This window comes from Dromiciops gliroides, chromosome 2 (assembly GCF_019393635.1).
Source record: "Dromiciops gliroides isolate mDroGli1 chromosome 2, mDroGli1.pri, whole genome shotgun sequence".
NCBI lineage: Eukaryota > Metazoa > Chordata > Mammalia > Microbiotheria > Microbiotheriidae > Dromiciops > Dromiciops gliroides.
Window position 1 is genome coordinate 389,306,684 of NC_057862.1, and position 14,687 is coordinate 389,321,370.

The following is a 14,687-nucleotide window of genomic DNA, read 5'->3' on the forward strand; positions in this document are numbered from 1 at the left end:
CCAAGAATGTCAACTGAGGTTGCTATAACATTTTACAGTATGGAAAGCACTTCACGAAAATGATCTCCTTTAATCTTCATAATAGTCATGTGTGGAAGATGCTCTAGGTATTACTGTTGCCATTTTACAGATAAGGAAACTGAGGATTTGAAAGGCTAAGCGACTTGCAGCCCATGATCACATAGGTTATAAGTGTCAGAGGCAGAAACTGAATTCAGGACTTCCTGGTCTCGAGTTCTCTAAGAAACTGTGACGTCACCCAGGAGAGGTCTTCATCTGAGAAAAATATCCTACCTGATGATTAAAATTATTTGGAGGTTAAGTTCAATACCATTTTCTTAACATTTCAATACACTCAGAACCTTGAGTGGTGCAGGGGAATGCATGAAAACTGTGGAATCACAAGACTTGATGCTGGGCCTGGCTGCTAACTCTGGGCGTCAATCCCCTCACAAAAATATGAGCTCCTTGGTGACAGGGACCGCTTCCCTATTGTTTCTGTATCTCAGGGTCTAGCGTTATGGTAGGGTGCTTAATAGCTGCTGGTTGACTGATCAGTAAAAAGAGGGAGCTGGACTAAATAACTTCAGGCTGAGAAATGGAATTAATGAAGTGAACTCAGGCTCTGGAGGTAGGGGTGTGAAATGACAATCCAGCAGGGGTTTCTTACCTTTGCCTATAACGAGGCCACACTTCTCAGCTGGGACTGTGTAGGTGACCTCCTGTAGGCCCCCAGGAGCCCCGACACTCCAATCACTTCGGCCACGACCTCTTCCTCTGGGTACAGAGAGGCTTCCGAAGCCATCTCGTTCCTAGGAAGAAAGCAAAGCGTTAGTGACTTCTCTCTCATCACAACTACTAAAAGTGAGGCGAAATGATAGGCTAAATAATCCATGTCACAATCTGGGTTTGGAACAGTAGGGCACTGACCCATATTATGGACTAGTAAGTGTTCCATAAAAATGGAATTACTTCAAATCACTATCAGAGGAGGAACTGAGTAGATAAATGCATGAAGCTATAAAACCACTGTAACTACATCCAAATGAAATATTTGGATAAACTCAAAAGTTAAAAGCTCAACTTCCTTGTTCCTGTGTTTTAATTGCTGGACCCAATCTGTTGGAACTGAGAAAGCCTGGTTTTATCCAACCCTGAGGTTTCTTTCCTGTGGCTAACACATGCTGTGACTATCAGAAGTCAGACGTTAGATGCTAAAGAGCAATCGGCATTTGAAAGTGAAGCCTGAGTGACAGTTTATGGTTTCTAACCCTCCCCCAACTAGGTTGGCATACAGACAATGCTCTATGATTCAGAAGACCTTGCAATCTAACAAGCAGAAAGAATCAAAGGATTATTTTTTTTCCTTTTTATCTGCAATGCCACTCCCAAGGGCCAGCACAAAGATGTGTTAAACAGTGACCACTGAAGGCAAGTTCTGAAAGGGACAAGAGCCTTTCCCTTTACACACAGCCTGATGCTGAAGAGAAGACTTCTCTGAAAAACAGTTTCACACTGTTCAGTGATCACAGACAGTGCGCAAAGGCAGGCATCCACAGAAGAAGATTTCTTTTAACATTCAGAGTGCATAAATCCCATTCCACAGTCTACTATGTCAAACACTTTGGTCTGCAGCATTTCAAAATGGTGACAATAAAAACAAATGTGGTCAGGCTGCAGTTCTTTCCTCTCCTTCATAAGAGGAAACTGCTTTACTGATCAATTCAGAACAGTAAAGAAATGTCCATTGTTGACAGTCATCTTCTATTTGTGAGAGTAAATTGTTCATTTATCTAGAAACCCTTCAACTCAGGTAAGTTGATTTTGCTTCCATACTCCACTTTTGTGGAAAACATACGAATGGTAAATAGGCAAGCTTATCTTAGTAATTTAAAAAAAGCCACTTCTAGAGTGACTAACACAAAAAAGAGGAGCTTCGTGAAGGAAATCCTTTTATTAAGTTTAATTAAACCTGATTCCCTAATTGGTTAGGTGGTTGAGTAGATAAGAGTGCCAGCCCTAGAGTCAAGAAGATTCATTTTCCTGAGTTCAAATCTGATCTCAGACACTTATAGCTGTGTGACCCTGGGCAAGTCACTTAACCTTGTTTGCTTCAGTTTCCCCATCTGCAAAATGAGCTGGAGAAGGAAATGGCAAACCACTCTAGTACCTTTGCCATAAAAACCCCAAATGGGGTCACAAAGATTCAGACATGACTAGACAAGACTCCTTAAACCCACTCTCCACAAGAGTTTTCAAACCTTTTATGTCCTCAAGATCCAACATCCCCTTCTCCCCCTCTCTTAAATTGAGGACCTCACCTCTTTACTTTGCTGAGAAAAATGAGGCCATTCAAAATGTAAGCTCTCTTCTCTTCATTTCCCCACTCTCTTCCTCCTTTGTCCCAAGTTTCTGATATGAGGTGATCCTTCTCCTTTACATGGATTGTTTCATCTTGTCTTCTTTAGCAGCTTACAAATTTAACTTATTTCCTCCTTCCACTCCCCAATTTTCAATTTCTCTCTGATTATTGATCTTTATCCTATTGCCTTCAAACACGCTCAAGCGTGTTTAACATACCCATCCCAAAAATCTTCACTGGACCCTACCACCCCCTCAAGCTATCCTTGCACATCTCCACTTTTCCCTTCAAGTTCCTTGAAAAAGCTGCATTGATTACTGCTTTTCCTCTGTCTCACTTTTCAATCTTTTGTAATCTGACTTCCAACCTCACTCATCTGAAATTGCCCTTTCCAAAGTTATGACACTATGCCTTAACTGACAAATCTGAATACCTTTTCTCAATCTTTATCCTCAGCCTATCTGCTATATCTGATACTGTTGACTACATTTTCCAGCTCTGTACTCCCTTCTCTCTGGGACATTATAACATTATAATCCCCTCTCTTGGATTCCTTCTTACCTAACTGCTCGTCTTAAGTTTCCTTTGCTAGATAACCTAAGACTCTATCTTAGGCCTCCTACTTTTCTCTCTTGGCTCCTATGAGTTATCTTTCCCCCATGAAACTCACTGTACTTTTAAACTTCCTTATTTCTACTTAAGTGGACTGATGCTAAGTGAAGTGAGCAGAGCCAGGAGAACATTGCACACAGTAACAGCAACATTGTGTGATGATCAGCTGTGATAGACTTGGCTCTTCCCAGCAGTGCAATGACCCAAGACAATTCCAAAGGACTCGGTGATGGAAAATGTTCTCCACATCAAAAAAAAAAAAGAACTGTGGATTCTGAATGCAGATTGAACCATACTGTTTCTACTTTTTTTTCTCCCCCCTTTCGAGGTTTTCCCCCTTTTGTTCCGATTCTTCTAATAACAAATGCAGAAATGTGTTTAATATGATTGCATATATATATTATAGCCTATATCAGCTCACTTTATGTCTTGGGTAGGGAAGGGAGGGTGGGAGAAAAATATGGAACTAAAAATCTTATGAAAACAAATGTTGAAAACTTTTTTTACATTTAACTGGAAAATAAGAAAACACTTTTATGATTAAAAAAGATAAATGTCCTCATTTCTGACGAAGGTACCATTACTCTTCCAGTCTCTCATGTTTGCAATGTTGTCATTATCTTTTTTCTCTCATCCTATATAGCCAATCTTGCCATTTCTACATCTACATGTTTTGTATCTGAATCCTCTCTACTCACACCATTCAGGTCTTCATTATCTTTTGCCTAGGTAGCAATGGCCTCCTAATTGGTCTCTTTGCTTCAGTCCATCTTCCACACTGTTGATACAATAATTTTCCTTTCAGGATAAAGCCCAATATGTTGATTGACTCCTACTCAAATTACATCCAGTGGATTTCTAGTGCCTCTAGAATCAAATATAGACTGCTTAGCCTAGCTTTTAAAGCCCTTTACAGACCGGCCCATACCTATATTCCCAACCTCACTATACATTACTCCCTATCCCATACTCTGTGACCCAGCTAAAGTGGCCTCTCTCTTCCTCATAAAACCCCTCTCTTCAATATGCAGTTTGAACACCATATTCTATATGCATTCTTTCCTTATTCCTTTAACTGCTAGTGACCCCCATCTAAGCTTTTTATTTATTTTTATCATCTTTGTAATTACTCTGAATATAATTATATGTCTTCATTGTCTCTCTCCTTAAAAACATAAGCTCTTTGCAAGTAGGGACTGTTTCATTCATCTTACTTGTGCTTTTAGTAAATACTTCAATTATTGACAAATGTTTATTAAGTTCCTACTACATGCCAGGCCCTTGGGGTACAAGTACAAAGAATGAAAAAATTCCAAGTTGTAAATATATAGAGCACGTATATTTAAAGTGAATTAAGGAAGAGTTTCATGCGGAAGGTGGTGCCTGAGTTGTATACTAAAGGAAGAAAGGACTTTATGAGGCTGAGGTAAGAAAAAAGGGTATTCCTTAGGGGAGTATGCATAGTGCAAAGGTGCAAAGAGGGGAGTGTGAGGAACTGGAGAGAAGGTCAGTTTGGCTAGATCGAAGAGTTTGATAGATTGAGTAAGGCCCAATCAGGTTGGAAAGATAAGGTTGAGGGGCAGCTAGGTGGCACAGTGGATAGAGCACCAGCCCTGGATTCAGGAGGACCTGAGTTGCAATCTAGCCTCAGACACTTGATACTTACTAGCTGTGTGACCCTGGACAAGTCACTTAACCCTCACTGACGGGGGGGGGGGGGGGGGGAGAAGAGGAGAAAGAAGGGAAAGGAAGATAAGGTTAAAGCCAGGTTGACTAGGGCTTTAGAAGTTCTAAACTCTATACAGTTTATATTTTATCTCGGGGCAACATGAAGCCCCTGTAGATATTACTAAAGAGGACTTCCATGACTGAACCTTCATGTTTCATACTTCTCTTTTTTCCTTTATAGTGCCTTGAACAAGGCTACCTACGTGAAACTTAGTCTATAAGAGCCGAAGAGATCTTCCGGTCATCTTGTCCAATGCTTTCATTTTAAAAAACTAGACGCTGAGGCCTAGAGAGAGGGGAAGTGACTTGCCTGAGGTCACAAGGCAAGTCAGTGGCATAGCCAGGAATAGACCCAACCCTCCTAACTTTGAGTCTAGTGCTTTCATTAGTATGACAATAGATGTACAACTGGAAGGTATTTTGAAGCTATTAAATCCAACCCTCTCATTTTACAGCTGAGGAAACTGAACCATGAAGAAGGTAAGTGAAAAGTGATTACATCCTACTACCGCCCCTCTAAAGAAAATGACTGATTAGTTGATGTTACAGGGTCCACACAGTTAGTCTAACCGGACATCATTCGCAGAAGCTGCCCCATGTCTAGAATGTTCCCCTACCTCTTAGAATCCTTATGTTCCCCATTAATGCTCAGCACCATGTCCTCTCTGAAGCCTAATCTGGTCTTCCCCAGTTTTAATGCTATCCCCCCCCTCTTCAAATTACCTTGTATTTAATTCATCCACCTCAGCATAAGGTAAGTCCCTTTGTTTTTGTCTCTGTATTCTTAGCAACCATCATGCCTTAGACCCTTAATAAATATTTGTCAAACTGTATCAACAACAATTCACATTTGTAGAGTACTTTGAGATTTATAAAACAGTGATTTTCCCCGTCACCTCAATGATAAACTATGTTCAAAAATGACACTTCTTGAGAAATGGAAAGGCCCTAAAGAGCTTTCTGAATCAAAGATTATGTTGTTTTAATATTTAGCATTTTTTTAGTATTAAGCATGTTAGGTTTTAATAATTTAGAAATTAATAATCTACACATGGTACAGTTTTTCTCAACCATTCTATGAAACCAAGAATTGACTATATAAAGAGAAAAAAATGTTTTTTTTTTGCATGAAAAAGGCAATGAGGGGGCTAAAATAAAAATAGAAGTGAAGACCTGAATTACAAATAAATTCACTTCCTATGATGTAGTACTTTTGTTGTTGTTGTTGTTTTGCAGGGCAATGAGGGTTAAGTGACTTGCCCAGGGTTACACAGCTAGTAAGTGTCAAGTGTCTGAGGCCGAATTTGAACTCAGGTTCTCCTGAATCCAGGGCTGGTGCTTTTATCCACTGTGCCACCTAGCTGCCCCTGATGCAGTACTTTTAAGTGGAGCCTCTAAAATGCAGTATAGTTCACTGATAGAAATGTTGATCATTTTCCACTTGTGTGGCTAAAATGGGGGAACCAAAGACCAGAACCCACCTGTGCTGTAAGAATAAGGTCACTGATGACATGTGCTGCATGTTGACACCTTTCTGGAAGTCCCATGATCTGTGCAACTCTTTCAGGACTAATCCCATCATCTGTGAAACAAGAAGAGCCTAAATTAAAAAGTCCCAACCCCAAGGGAGGCAAAAGTTGTCCTGATATGCAATCATTTATAACAAAACTACCATAAATGGAAGTCAGTGAGCTCACCAGTGTATATATTTTTATGTACTTGTTATTCCTTCTAATAAAATAAAAGCTCACTGCAAGTAAGGATTGCTTCCATTCTTTGTATTTTGTATTCCCAGTGCCTAGAACACTTGATTGTACTTGACTGATTTGTAAGATAGGCAAAGCCTTGGGCCTTTCTATAATACTTTTTTGGTGTATTCAAGTATAAACAAGTCCTTACACAAAGAAAAAAAATCCCTAAGCAATATTTTACATGATGACAACTTTAAATTGGTCAAAGAATTTTCAAAAAAATGAAATACAGAAAAGAAAAATAGAATGTAAATAAAATAGAATAATTTAACTGAAACTGCACACCACAAAAAGTAAAATAAAACATGCCCATCAGTCAAAGGATGCATATGGGGAAAGGAGGACACATTCGTCTTGCCGATGTCTGACAACCAGAGGTAAACAATAAGATTAGATTTCTGAATGACATTATAACTAACCTGGTTTAAACTGAATCCTTACACCAGCATCATTTTGAATTTTTTTGATCATTTCCCCATTTCTTCCTATTACTATACCAACGGCAAACCTAGGTACAGATACCTTAGAGGAGAAGGAACAGAAACAAAATCTCAATAAAGCTAGGAGAAAAACAAGAGCATGAACTGCAGATGCAGAAGCTATGAAAGATACTTGGGGATGACTTGATTTTTACATTATTATTTTATAATACAGCACAAAGACTATTCTATTCTAGCACATTAATGAAATAGTCTTCAAAGTTTCCACATATAAAAACAGGATCTTTGGAACCTGAACACTTAATCTGCAGTATTCGAGTGTTGGGCCTGCCTAGCTTTCCTGCTACATCTCAGAAACCAGGGAAAGGTGTTAATGCAAAGAAACATACCACCTACTTACATTCATAAACAAGAGGTGTGAATAGTACCATTCACCGAAAATGATGAAAAATAACCACTGGGAAGGATTTGACTGTTACTATGCCCACTAGGAGACCCTCCTCATTCCTTTTTCCCATGATAACAAACAATTACAATTTCTAATTCAAGTGTACCTCTATACTGCCCCCTCCCATTCGGGAGCTGAAATCACTGCGTACGCCTCGGAAGTCAGCTTGATCCTTTTCTCGGATAATCTCTAGTACCATTTCCCTTGCTTGCTGCATAAACATACAAATAACAAATGCATTAAGAAAGCAAGACACATGGCATAAATATTTATTCAGTGTCTAACAGTCTTTCCCAATTACTGTTCAAATGGCTTGCAAGGAACTTGGGGTAAGGAGAAGAGATTTGGTTCTTTTTTTGGGGGTGTGAGGGGGGTGGGCAGGAGAAAAGAGAAGCAGATACTCAACAGACCTGGGAATGAATCATTCCTTCTATTGTCCACAGCTATGTTTCAATCTAGCGGGATTAAAAAAATCCACTTGACCTAACTTTTTTTGGGTGTGTGTGTGTGAGAGAGGCAATTGGGGTGAAGTGACTTGCCCAGGGTTACACAGCTAGTGAGTGTTAAGTGTCTGAGGCCGGATTTGAACTCAGGTCCTCCTGAATCCAGGGCCAGTGCTTTATCCACTGCGCCACCTAGCTGCCCCCATTTGACCTAACTTTTGACTACTCCTTCCAAGGAAATGTTTTTGACACTTTACTTCCAGTTTCTGAATGGTTTTATGAAACATCTTATTTCAGGAAGACTCCTATGGAATGGAAAACATTATTGTGGGGCCAGGTATAACAGCAATGATGTTGAGTATGGCAGAAACAAAACTTTAGAAATTTGAAAAAAAAAAATCTGCTAATAAGGATAAATAATAAGTTAAAAAAAACACACAATCTGGGCAGCTAGGTGGCGCAGTGGATAAAGCACTGACCCTGGATTCAGGAGAACCTGAGTTCAAATCTGGCCTCAGACACTTGACACTAGCTATGGAACCCTGGGCAAGTCACTTAACTCTCATTGCCCCGCAAAAAAACCAAAACAAAACAAAAACCCTGATACTTTTCAATTAGTATTTGGAAAGCCAAAGGTAACTGATTTCAGATACTACAAATTCTATTTAAAAATAGAGTAGAACTGATTATTACATAGATTTAGCTGTATGAAAGACTACAAACAGATGAAACAATGTAAAAGCACAATTTACCTTAAAAATTATGTTTGTTTACCAACACCTGTATGGTATGACAATGATCACTCTCTGAGACAGCCAAGTGTCCAAACCAAAAACTGTGGTTCCATTAAGGCAGTTACTTTTTTTTTGGCAAATTTATGCAATATAAATGAGATGAACTCCTCTCATCTATTGATCTTGGGCTATTTTTCATAGAATTACAATAAAAGGCTCACACATGGAGAAGAGTTGATGACATGAATTCTCTATATTTCTCAGAGGACTGCTATAGGGCCCAAAGCCAGGATAAGCATGGAGGTGCCCATAAGGCCCATGGGTACCACTGAACAAGGAGAATTATTGTTTGTTGTTCAGTTGTTTTAATCGTGCCTGGCTCTTCGTGATCACATTTGTGTTTTCTTAGTAAAGATACTGGAGTGCTTTATCATTTCCTTCTCCAGCTCATTTTGCAGATGAGGAAACTGAGGCAAACAGGATTAAGTGACTTGCCTAGGGTCACACAGTTAGTAAGTGTCAATCTAAGGCCAGGTTAGAACTCAGGTCCTCCTGAATACAGGGCCAGTGCTTTATCCACTGTGCTACCTAGCTGCCCCCTTCTTGACATATCAAGATTGATAAAGTTAGAACCTCTGTTCTAAATAAAACAACTTCATTGCTTCCTGAAGCCACTGGTGGGCAGAAGTAACAAGGTTATCCTCTTAGGAGCAAGAGCTCTGGTTCCTTCAACTAAATGCTACCTCCAAAAGCTGTTTTGTTTTCAGTGAAGGTCAGTCAGCCTTCCTCATTCCAATGCCAAAATATTCAAGAAGGGGAGAAACACTTCAGAGACCAAATTAAGAATCTTCCTTAAATTTCAGACCAGACCCGTTTTATTATTTTGTAACTAAACTCCTGTGCTTTGCCACTATCTGATATTATGTCACCTTATTATCTATCACTGGTTGTTCAACAGTAAAGTATTATGTTGCTGAGGCCAAGCCCATATCCTCAAACTTATACAAACTAACTGGATTTGCTGCTTTACAGCCAAAGAATTCTCAACTATAGCCCTAGTCAAGTGCCTTGCAAATGTCTGCCACTGGTTACACGGTGGATTGGACATGGGAACACAGAACAAATCCATTTCAAACGTTGGAAAAATTAACAAAAGTCTGTGCCTTCAGAGTCAGCAGGCTTATTTTTGTCTTATGATAGATACCCAGAACACTTAAATTTTTTTCCACAACTAAACTCTCAAACCCAGTAAGACACAACAGATCAACTTAATAATATGAACACCTATTTTCAGAGACAGTTTAGTGTTATAAAAGCAGCAATTCCACCTCATATTTGCATAATACTTCAAATCTTTTCACATATGTACCTAACATTTATAAAACAGAGTGAATAGAAATAATAAAATACAAGAGTAATAGCAATTTAATCAAGTTGTACATCACCATTACATAACAACTTCCATAAAAGGTTTTCCAGGGAAGTTTACCTGTACTTTGAATGGGTCTCCTGTAATACGAAGGGGTTTGTCTGCTCCAGTGGGCAAAGGACCATCTTGGATCATTATCATTTTCACACCTGTTCGTTCCTATGAAGAACACATAGCACAGAAACATAATCTTTAATAGCATACACACAAAGTCACTTTGGGGTCAATAATAATAGTGGCATAGATTTACATAGTATTATAAGGCTTACAAAAACACTTTCCTTACTATATTTCTGGATGGTGGGTCATGCCAGTATCTGTTTCTATTTTACAGATGAGGAAACTGAGGGCCCTGAGAGATAAAGTGACTTGCCCACAGTAAATGTTAGAACTGAAGACTAAACCTGGGTCTTCTGATTCTAAAACAAGTGCTCTTTTCACTACAATTATGTCTCTCCTGAATAATTAACATGTGAAATTAGCATTGACTTTATCATTCAAGTGACATTTAGACTTTTGGTAATCAATTCCGATTCAGTGTGAATACAGAAATGCTGCTATTTCTAGACAGCTTTCCAAGTATAACATCCAAGATAGTGGAATAAGCCAAACTATACCTAAAGATTTTCAATTTCTTTCCTTTCCTTTCCTCAGGGCATTTAGATGGTACACATGAACACTATCTGTGGTATCCGGTGAACATCAACATATTAAAATAATATTAATAAAGTTTTATTCTTTAAATGGCTGTATAAGAAATGTCTATGAAACACCACCCAGTGCACGTGAACTCCAATTTTTCTCTGGTAGAAGCTACAAGGTACGTTTTTTGTGTTATGAAACATAACACAAGATGTGCAGACACATCTATTAGCAGTCCAGTGAAATTCCAGCTACTGTGATTTAGATATTCTTGAAAAAGCCTACCAGAGGGGGCAGCTAGGTGGTGCAGTGGCTAAAGCATCAGCCCTGGATTCAGGAGGATCTGAGTTCAAATGTGGCCTCAGGAACTTGACACTTACCAGCTATGTGACCCTGGGCAAGTCACTTAACCCTCATTGCCCTGTTTTTAAAAAAAAAGAAAAAAGAAAAAGCCTACTAGATAGGGATGAAGTGGGAATGGCACTCCCAGACCTCAAACTATTATTATAAAGCAGCAGTCACCAAAACCACCTGGTGTTGGCTTAAAAAAAAGAAAGGAAGATCAATGGAACAGACTAAACAAGGGAGAATCAAAAACAATAGAACTCAATCACCAAGTATTCAATAAATCCCCAAAACATAAAATACTTAGGAAAGAACTCTCTATTTGATAAATGAAAGCTGCTGAGAAAAAAATGGAAAGCCGTGTGGCAGAAAAGTAGGCTTAGACAACATCTTATACAATAGTGTACAATATATTCTAAAATATACATGCCTTTAATATTAAAGAACCATAAAAAAATTAGAAGAGAAACAGATCATATATGTCTCATAGCTATGGGTAGGAAATGTATTCTTCTTCTTCTTCTTCTTTTTTTTTTGGTGAGGCAATCGGGGTTAAGTGACTTGCCCGGGGTCACGCAGCTAGTAAGTGTCAAGTGTCTGAGGTCGGATTTGAACTCAGGTCCTCCTGAATCCAGGGCCAGTACTCTATCCACTGTGCTACCTAGCTGTCCCAGAAATGTATTCTTTTTTTTTTTTGGCGGGGCAATGGGGGTTAAGTGACTTGCCCAGGGTCACACAGCTGGTAAATGTCAAGTGTCTGAGGTCGGATTTGAACTCAGGTGCTCCTGAATCCAGGGCCGGTGCTTTATCCACTGCACCACCTAGCTGCCCCCAGAAATGTATTCTTAACCAAACTTTGATTACATGAAACTGAAGAGTTTCTGTACAGACAAAATTAATGCAACTAGAATAAGAAGGGAAGTGGTTGAATGGGGGGAAAATCTTTGTATCAAATTTCTCTTATAAGGATTTGGTACCCAAGATACACTTAACAAATATTTAGAAGACCAATAGATAAATGGCCAACGTATATGAACAAACATTACTCAAAAGAAAAACTGCAAACCACTGACCACATGCAACAATGTTTCAAATCATTAAGAAAAATATAAATCAAAACAACTCTTGAGGTTTCACCTCAGACTCTGAAAACTGGCAAAGATGACAAAAGAAGGGAATAGTCAACGTTAGAGGGATTGTGGGAAGACAAGTACATTGGTTCATTGTTGGTGGAGCTGTGAAATGGTACAACTATTTTAGAAAGCAATTTGGAACAGGGCAAATAAAGTGACTAAAATGTCCATTTGACCCAGAGACTCCATTATTCAGCTTATGTATTATAACCCAAAGAGATCACTGATATGATGGATGCAATAAATACAGCAAAGCATGGAAAGCTTGGCATGAACTGATACACAATGAGGTAAATGGTGCCAAGAAAACAATATACACAAGGACTACAACAATATAAAAGGAAAGAACAAACATATACACAAATATCAAAAGTGAATGTTGCAAAATTAGAAAGAACATGCATGCCTCAAAAGAAGAGATACTCTCTTCCAACTCAGTCCTTTGCAGAGGTAGGATATAGGTGTTGCACAATGTACATGTTTTTGGACTTTCCCCAAAATGCTGACTGGCTGTGCTTATTTTTCCTTTTCTTTTTTTGTCTTTAAAAAAAAAAAACAAAAACAACAACTACTTTTTATAAGGGATGGTTCCCTGGGAAGGGGAAAAAGGAAAAATACTAAGAAAAACTATAATGATATAAAACAAAAGAACATCAACAAATCTTTTTTTTTTTTTTTTAAAGAAAAAAAAAAACCTACGAGAGCAAGAAGGCAGAGAATGGCTTTAGAGAAACATTTCCTGAGAAGGAACGAAGTTTCTGGATCTTCTAAGGCCACATACCTGTAATTGCTTTATTGTTTCTCCTCCTTTGCCAATGACTAGCCCCACTTTAGATGCAGGGATAAGAATCTCCTGGATTGTGTTATTCCCATCTACATCATTATGAAATCCGGGTCCATTCCGACAGCGATCAACAATTTGTCCCAATAATCGCTTGGCTTGTCTTTGAGGGAAGACCAAAAGAAAAGTACCATTAAACAAAATAGTACTGTGTAAGAAGAGAAAGAAAGAATTTGAATAGAGGTAAGCTAAGGGAGCCAAAGCAGGAAATATTAAAAAGAGAGACAGGAAGAAAAAAGAGTGAGGGTTATTAGTATAATTCATCCCCAAATTTAAAATTCCTCTTTAATTTATTTAACTGCTTTGATTTCTTTGCTGAAGTTAGGAACCACCAGCCTGTTATTTTGTAGTAAGAAGCAGTGTCTGTCTGTCTCTCCCCATGTCTCTTCTTTTAAAGTCACCTAACAGTTACTTAACAGTCCTAGCTAAGAAAATTCAACTATCTTCCTACATGTTATAAATATGTGTTGCTCACTACTTTGAAAGAAGAATCTGGAGAAGAGTCCAGCAATAAAATCATGGAAAAAAACTATAAAATTCAGATTTCCTTCTCATAGTTGCTGCTGTTGATCAATTGTCTCATCTAAACTTTTAGTGCTGAGAACCTGCTTGTTGGCTCTCTCCTCACGTGTTCCTCAAGTATAGTTTCTTTTTAATATTTTGCTTCAGTCCTGGACTAACCATTGCTGAAAGAAAAATGCCTTGCCGCCAGGAAAACCATATTGTTTGCCCTATAATGTATACTCGCCAGTGACACTTATTCTGGGTCACTGCTTGCAACATTGTAAAATAAATTTAAACTTTTCTATGAATCTGTGAGCAAAGGAAATAATGAAACAACTGTGTCTACTGAGAGACATAATCTGGAACCTACCTTTGTCCACAAACCAAATATAACTGCAGACTGAGATATTCAGTTTCTTTCTCAGTGTCTCTCTCTCTTTCTCTCTCTCTCTCTCACTCACACACACACACACACACACACACACACACACACACACACACACACACACACACGGAGAGAGATATAGAAGATTGAGATGAGAAATAGAAAGAAGAAATAAAGAGGGGAAGTGGAGGTGGAAGGGAGAGAGAGAAGAGAAAGACATATAAAGGAAACAGAAGGAAGAGAAAGAGACAGAAGATTGAGATGAGAAACAGCTGAGATTTAGAGAAAGCAGAGAGGAAAAAGAGAAAAGGGAAGGAGAGAAATTCCCCCAAATTAGCATAACTCTTTTCCACAACGATCTTCAGTTCCATGAGATTGAAAACTGGTGTCTGTGAAACTCAGTTACTTGTAACAGGAATAGCAAACAGTTCTTTTCTTAAAGCTATTACAGGCCCTTACTCCTGGTTACCCCTCCCCAATAGTAGATTACTCAAATGGTCCTCTCAATGAAATAGGTAATCACAGAGATCCAAATTCATTTGGATCAAAAAGAGGCAACAGGATTGTCCTTAGGATATAGAATGGATACCATGATGCTATGCAGTGTCACCTAGATAATTTCAAAACAATCTTTTCAGGGAGAAGTACCATACTAACACCAGTAAGATGAGACTCAATTTGAGCATCCCGATAGGAGAGTTCTTTAGCATGGAAAATTGTTGAAACTGTGTCGTGCATACCCTGAAAACCTACTTCTTAAAGGAAGTATCATGATAGCCACGAGAAATTCAGCATGGGCTTCATGACACTAAGTATGTGGTAGCAGAGAAATGCCCATAGTATGGCAACCCCAAATTTTATATACATCAGCACTTGCTGGTTCTGGTTTA

The 14,687-nt window shown here is 38.7% G+C and overlaps 1 protein-coding gene across 4 annotated transcripts in view; it reads right to left on the reverse strand.

The window, feature by feature from the left end:
* Positions 1-14,687, reverse strand: part of FUBP3 (far upstream element binding protein 3) — a 69,664-nt gene that overhangs the window by 14,143 nt on the left and 40,834 nt on the right. For all 4 annotated transcript variants that reach the window (XM_043987396.1, XM_043987395.1, XM_043987400.1 and 1 more), the window contains 6 exons: positions 12,849-13,011; positions 10,008-10,106; positions 7,448-7,552; positions 6,873-6,975; positions 6,184-6,284; positions 671-812 (listed from right to left, as the gene is read on the reverse strand). In XM_043987396.1, the coding sequence (XP_043843331.1) occupies positions 671-812; positions 6,184-6,284; positions 6,873-6,975; positions 7,448-7,552; positions 10,008-10,106; positions 12,849-13,011 (713 nt within the window). The remainder of the gene's footprint in view (positions 1-670; positions 813-6,183; positions 6,285-6,872; positions 6,976-7,447; positions 7,553-10,007; positions 10,107-12,848; positions 13,012-14,687) is intronic.